At 38.9% G+C, this 7,500-nt stretch overlaps 1 protein-coding gene across 21 annotated transcripts in view; it reads left to right on the top strand.

The window, feature by feature from the left end:
* LOC124951187 (transcription factor 12) overlaps window positions 1-7,500 on the top strand; it is a 141,364-nt gene that overhangs the window by 46,794 nt on the left and 87,070 nt on the right. Inside the window, exons 1-2 of one of the 21 annotated variants that reach the window (XM_047499103.1) lie at window positions 2,761-3,700; window positions 3,966-4,942. The exons of 18 other annotated variants lie outside the window; for them this stretch is intronic. In XM_047499103.1, the coding sequence (XP_047355059.1) occupies window positions 4,751-4,942 (192 nt within the window). In that variant the 5' untranslated portion in view covers window positions 2,761-3,700; window positions 3,966-4,750. Of the gene's footprint in view, window positions 1-2,760; window positions 4,943-7,500 lie in introns of those variants that run through there. 2 more of the 21 variants (XM_047499104.1, XM_047499102.1) reach the window with 2 other exon arrangements.

Raw genomic sequence — 7,500 nt, 5'->3', positions numbered from 1 at the left:
ACAAGAAAAGAAAAGAAAAGAAAAAAGAAGGTATTAAGAAAGAAAAGGAACGATGATGAAATCTTAGAAGAGGGAAGGATAAAAGGGGGAAGGGAGGAGGAGGAGGGGGAGAAGAAAAGGAAAAGTGATTCGATACTTTACTTACTACAACTTTACTCATAGAGAGAAATTATTTCAGTCTTAGTTCTTCCGTCGTGATCGCTATATAGTAGTTGGATTGAAATGGGATCAAGTGTGTTCAATAAAGCGGTCGCTCACACAATTGATGTCAACTCGTTCCGACATTGTTTTAGCATCCTTGTCTCCTCCTCCATCACGACCTCCACCTCCACCTCCTCTTTCAGTACTCGCCCGCAAACTACTTTACGTAAGAACGACCAATTTGCTTTCGATTTTTCGTCTTATTAACGTTCCTGTATCTTCTCTCTCTCTCTCTCTCTCTCTCTCTCTCTCTCTCTCTCTCTCTCTCTCTCCCTCTCTTTCGCTCTCGCTCTACCTCTCGTTCTCTCTCTTTTTTCTGTCTCGCCCACCCCTCTCCCTCCATTATTCTCCAACGACTTTCCCGTCCCCACCTCTCCCTTTTAGTAATTAAAATTCCAATTGATATTATGTATATGCTTTTCCATCGTCGCTTTTAACCGTTACATAATCCTTATCGATGTTTCCTCGATCTCGTCTCCTTCGCAACGTATTACGCCTTTCGAAAACTTTCCTTCCAACGATTAATCCCTCCTCGTTGACGAACGAGAGGATCGTTATCGTTCTTCGGATAAGCCGTCGGAGTTTGGAGCTAACGGAAAAATCGTGCCGTGATCGAAGCAAATCGAACTTCCGTTAACTTCGAAAACTACCGAAAGAGGCAAAACTTTTCGCCGGGCAAACCTTTTTAAGAAACTTTTCCCGCGGCTCCCGCGTTCTTCAACAATTATTTCCGATTTAGATCGAAAGATTATCGTCTCTCTTTCTCTCTCTCTCTCTCTCTCTCTCTCTCTCTCTCTTTTCCTACCTCAATTTATTTAGTTAAAATGGATCTTACGTTATATCCGATCGATCTTTCGATACAAGACACCCTTTAGACTACGACGAAGACCACCATCCCGCGATATACGAGAGGCACCTATCCTTTCTTTTTTATTTTTATTTTTTTTTTATTTTATTTTTCTTCTTTTTTTTTATTTTTTTCCGTCTTTAGGGTAAGGAAAACTGGAACTCTCGTTCGTTTGCCAACTGGGTTAGATTAGGTCGAGTGAGGTTGGGGTAATTATAAACGTTCGGCCGCACGGGGCGTGGGTACGACACTAAAATTACTCACGAATTTCCAACTAACGAGGCACCCTTGGCGCCACGGAGAGATCTCGTTTGTCTCTCTTGGGACAGCTTTTACAAAATCACGCTCTCTTTCTTCTTTTTCTCTTCTATATCGCGCGCGCACGCGTTCGATCTACGAGTTCGTTCTTCGATGATGTAGATACGAAAATTTTTGCTCATAATCTCGTTCAAACGTCGATAATATGAAACGAAATCCTGATGATTTATCTTTCAAATAGTTTCGTTTTACTTTTGTCAAACATCGATTTCTCACCCTGCCCCCACCCCTCTCCATCTTCTTTATTCTCGTATGTTCGCCCTGTGCAAAAACGTCCCAACAAATCGATAACCTTATACCGTTGTTCTTCGTATTAATGTAACATTTATTCGTTTCTAATCAGACAGATTTTTAATTGTAATTTAATTGTAAGATTTTTTATTTGTAATTCGTTGAAAAAGAAAAACATAAAAGAACGCGAATAAACGAACAAGCTAAAAAGAAAAAGAAAAGGAAAAGAAATCGTAATCCCTTGGTTTAGATATTAGACAATATTAACAAAAACCAATTTGGAAGTTATATTCTCGAGTTTTCGTACGTGTATTATCGTGTTATCTATTCATTAAGTTATCGAACATCGGTACAGATTATATATATATATATATATATATATATATATATTGGTAGATTCGATTAAATTTGATCTATGTCGTAAGAGGAAGTTGAGAAAGATATAAAAAACAAACAAAGAGAAAAAAAAGAGAAAAAAAAAGAATACAAAAAAAGAAGAAAACACGAAAAAAAAACCGTAGAGAATACCAACTAAGACAGGAGTTATATCGTTTTCAGCGTTCGTCTTTCGCTCTCTTTTCGACTCAACAAGTGGGCCGATGTTTTCGGTACGGTTTGTAGATATTCGGTCACGCGAGAGAGAAAGAGAGAGAAAGAGAGAGAGAGAGAGCGAGTCAGTCACCCACACTAGAGCAGCGTCGTATCATCGACGTTACATGCTCCCCATCGATGCTTCTCTCTCTCTCTCTCTCTCTCTCTCTCTCTCTCTCTTTTTCTCTGCTTTCACGCACGTCACATATACATATGTGTAAACGCATGTAGAGAAGACGACGGCGTGCTTTGCGGGCAAAAACGGTGGCCCCCTTCGCGCTAGGGGTTGCTTACTGTGAGGACCATGCACGCCAAAGGGTGGTGAGACGTAGGGGGAGAGACATAAGAGAGAGAGAGAGAGAGAGAGAGAGAGAGAGAGAGAGAGAGAGAGAGAGAGAGAGAGAGAGAGAGAGAGAGAGATAGGAAGAGGTAAGTAGAAGTGAGCGCACGACAGTGAATACGAATAATGGTGGGGGAAAGCAAGGCTAGTAGTGGGGATGGCAAGAGATGCGCGACGTGTAGCGGCAGCATAGCGGCGTAGAGCAAAGGGGATGTGTGGGGGAAGGGGAGGGCGGACGTACGGCTCCCCTCGCGGACGTAGCGTCAGTCTTGTCGTGTAGGTCGAAGGGAGAAGTTCTTGTTAGTTGGATTCTTGATCGTACCTTGGCTTTCTTACTGCTGTTACTGCCACTACTACTATTACTACTACTACTACACTACTATTACTATCACCTCTTCCACCACCACTACCACCACCTACACTATAATTTCTGCTACTACTATTTCTTCTTTTTCTTTTTCTTTTTCTTATCCTTATCCTTATCCTTATCCTTATCCTTATCCTTATTCTTGTCCTTCTTACTCCGTATTTAACACGTTCGAAGTCGATCGCGAAATCAAGCGCGATTATCTCGTTCGTCGAATTAACGAGACTTCATGAAATCGTGCGGGATTTTTTTTTTTTTATATATATATATATATATAAAAGAAAGAAAAGTTCGTGACAGTTTTTTAATCGTATTTAACGATTAATGTCGTGTTATCGACGAATAAGAGGTATCACATAAATCTCCATCAATCGAGAACGAATATTGTTCGTCAAGTGTGAAACGTCGAAGATAAAGGATAAAGGATAAGGAAAAGAAAAGAAAGAAAAAGAAAAGAAAAGAAAGAAAAGAAAAAACTGAAATGCCAGTTCAGTTCGATTCGTCTTTCGCTTTTATATATCGTACGGAATGAACGAAAGATATATAATAAGAAGAAGACCGAGAGGATAATAAATGTCCCGTTACGTTTATTATCGTTGATATATATATATATATATATATATATATATATATATATATTATATACACATATATATATATATATATATACACACATAATTCAGAAGATATAACGAGGTGGACAAAGTGTTATATAAGGAATTGGAAAAAAGAAAAAAGAATCCGGTGGGGCGACGTGTATCGGCAGTGTGAAATTCTAACCTCGAAATCGAGCGACGCCATGCGGGTAATGACGCGATCCAGTATCTCCATCACATCTTTCCAGCTCTTCGACTAATATCAAATTTGTGAATTTTCTCTCTTCCTCCTATTTTCCTTACTCTCTTTCCTCTCTTTCTTTCTTTCTTTCTCTTTCATTTCTTTTCATTTTCTCTTTTTATCTATCCATCCTTTTCTATCTCATTCTCTTCCGTTTCCGGTACTCCCAACGGAAAACTCCGCGGACTTTGACGAGGGTGAGAAGACACGAACTCAAAGTTCTTTGTTGGTAGCTGCTATAGCTGCTGCTGCTGCTACTACTACTGCTGCTGGTGGTGTTACTGCTACTGCTCCTGGCTGGCTGGGTGCCTGGCTGGCTGGTTCAGCATAACGAGCGGCGCGCGAGTTTTCAACGGCGTGGTGCGTGGTGCTCGTTGCGCTCGTGTGTGTCCTACGTCGTGCGTGTGTAATACGTGCGTGTAACCGGTACAAAAGAGAGAAAGAGCGAGAGAGAGAGAGAGAGAGAGAGAGAGAGAAGTCGACGCCTCCTTTTGCGTCTCTCCCTCTCTCTCATTCTCATTCTCTTTCGCGTGCGTGCGTGCGTGCGTGCGTGTTTGTGCGTACGTGCGTGCGTGCGCGCAAGAGCGAGAGCGAGAGGAATCGCGAGCGCGAGCAAGCGTGCTCGCGCGTACATTCGCGACGTTTCTCTCCCCGTCTATCATTGTCTCGGCTCTTCGAGTGACTCGTGAAAATTTTTTATCGGCTTTTGTTTCGCGTCAAGCTGCGGAACACCACACGGGTGACAATGAGGAGGGTGGACCCTCCTTCCTGCGATAGCTCGGACCTCGAGATTTGACGTCATTTTTCTTTCTCTTCTTCCTCCCACCCCTATCCTCATTTTTTTCCTTCCTTTGCTTCTTTCTATGACGTTTGACCTCTCATCCTGGGCTACTTCGATAATCGATCTCTTTTGGATTATATACTACTACTACTACTACTCTCGATCATCATCCATCGCGCGTGATAATATAAAAATCCTTTGCAACCTTCTTCTACCCCTTGTTCGCCCGAAGAAGATATGCAGTCTAACACGATACTACGTGACGTTGCCAACACGGAGAAGTTAATGAGCAACAACAATAATAATCTGAACAACAATGGCTCCCCTGGCACCACCGACATAATGTTCCAGATGGAGGATGAGGGCCTCACGCAGTTGGGCAGCGTCTTTCAGTCAGCCTACCAATCCATCGTGGGTGGTGGACCACAGGTAAATCAACTTTAAACTCTACGGCATCGTAGATTTAACTTCTATCATCGTCGTCCTACGTGGGTTTGAATAGGCGGTGTCTCGGGGGAGGGTTGGGAAGATGAGCGATTTAAAACCACCTGCTGCTTTCTTCTTCATTTTTCTCAGACTAGTTTTTTTTATTTATTTATTTATTTATTTATTTTTTTTATTTTTTTCTTTCCTTTTTTTTTTGTTTTAAGACTGTCTACCTCTCCTGTTTTCCGTTCAATCCGCTTTATACGCAATTTTTAAACGAACCGCGTTTTCGTCTGACTCCTTCCAGAAGATGGAACGAATTTGTTATTCGTCGTGTTTCATTTACAAGAAGAAATTGTTAGTAAACTTCATACAGATCTTGTTTATCCTCACTCTTTTCTTTTCTTTTCTTTTCTTACTTTCTTTTTTTTTACTTACTGTTCTCTGATCTTCAGCATAATCTATGATATTATTATTTATAAATAACATATTTATGTATATATATATATATACATACATATACAAAATATTTTATATATATCGTATATATATATATAAATACATTACTTATATTTTTTATTTATAAAATTTACACGTCAAATATGCAGTAATAAGAATAATAATTTCTTTTCCACGAAACGAAAAGTTTTAATAGGTTTCCTCTTGTTGACATTACAGGATCGACTTCAATAATCATCGAGCATAATAATTATCATGAGAGAATACAAAAGCGTAAACGCATTTTATAATGTCGTCCCGACGCAGTAACTTTTATCGAATAAATATTTATTTTTATTCGCACTACTTCCGGATCTCAATACGATAACTCGTGTGTCACGGTTAACACGATCCCCTTATCGAAAACTATCACACGCTACACACACACACACGCATATATATATATATATATATACATATATATAATATATATGTAGATATGTTGTGTGATTGTGCAACAAAACGTAAGCGTAGAGACAGTAAGCGCGAGATAACGTAAAATTTGAAACAATGGAAAATCGAATGTCCATTTGTCAATATAGAAGGACGCCCGTGAACGATTTATTGGTTTTATCTCGTTCGATTCGGAACGTTCGAAAAGTAGCGTTGTTAAAGTTTTTGTTTTGTTTTTGTTTTTCTTTGTTCCTTTTTTTTTGTACGAACAGGAAGGGAACGACAACGACTATGACGACCTTCAATCACTTCGCGTATATTGTCAAATCGAGATATTTATTCATTTCTCGTAATCTTGTCCGTAATGGTAGAAAAGTATTAGAATTAAAATGACAGATGCCTTCGATTTATTCAAACGATAATACTCGACACGTTTTCGAGATTTCGCGTAGAAAATCGTCGTCGTCGTCGTATCCCTAGAGCGTGAGGAGCACGCCATCGGTTCGGTGACGTCAGGATTACGTCACAAACATGGCCGCCGTCACGTGGGCGGGAACGTAGATCCGTCGTTCGTTCTTTTTGCATTGAGGAGGCACCCTTCCACGATTATCCACAGGGTGTCGTTGTCGTTGTCATTGTCATTGTCATTGTCATTGTCATTGTCATTGTCATTGTCGTACTTTGGTAACGTATATGAAAATTTTACGTAGAACTTTTTTCTACCTTCTTTTACATCTTACGTTTTTTTTTACCAAAAATATATTACACCAAAATGAAAGATGGCGGGGTGTAAAAGAGGAAACAAGGATGTCTACGATGATACGAATCTTTTTATTGGCTCGTAATAAAATTTTCGCGATATTTATTTAACGACATATCAAATTTTATCATTCGTATTATTTTAATTTCTTCCGACGTGATTATTCTCAAACGTATTATATTTTACATAGGAGCGTATTATATTTTACATAGAGTGAAGTAATGAAAGAATCGTAAATAACTTTAAGAGCTACGTTATTAAAATAATCTCGGAAAACGATTGAGTTTGGATCGTCATAGGGACAATTATATACGTTTTGTAATCTTATCGCTACAAAAAAAAAGAAAAAGAAATTATGTTCAATATTATGTATTTTTAATTAATATAATAGAGCTTTTACATGTATGTAAGTACATATGTGTTTGTAAGTAACGGCAAATCGGATAAACCGAAGTCAGTAGTTATTCTTGAGCTCTCTGTGACATTATCGTTGATCGTCGGACGTTTCGATTATCAGACTTAAATGAATACGTGTGTTCTCGTTAAAGTGTATGCATAGTGTACGTACATACGTATATATATATATATATATATATATATATATATATATATATATATAGGCGGTTATTAAAATTTCACATTGAATTCGATAGATGTAACGATATGCTATATGTCTCTTTTAAAGGTATAGACTTGTAAACATATCTATCTATGTACTTATTTACGTAGATCCTACGATAAGTGAACAAGAAGAAAATTATCGGTTAATAGGTGTTCGCGCACAATATAATTTTGTAAATTTTCCCAAGAAAATCTTCGGCCAACTTAAGAGCGGGCGCGCGCGCGGCCCACGAATTTATTTGAGATTCGTACTGCGACTGTGACACATCATAGCAGCATTGTTTCGTTA

Source organism: Vespa velutina, chromosome 8 (genome assembly GCF_912470025.1).
Source record: "Vespa velutina chromosome 8, iVesVel2.1, whole genome shotgun sequence".
NCBI lineage: Eukaryota > Metazoa > Arthropoda > Insecta > Hymenoptera > Vespidae > Vespa > Vespa velutina.
The sequence above is the reverse complement of the archived record's forward strand: the minus strand, read 5'-3'. Positions and strand labels throughout refer to the sequence as shown.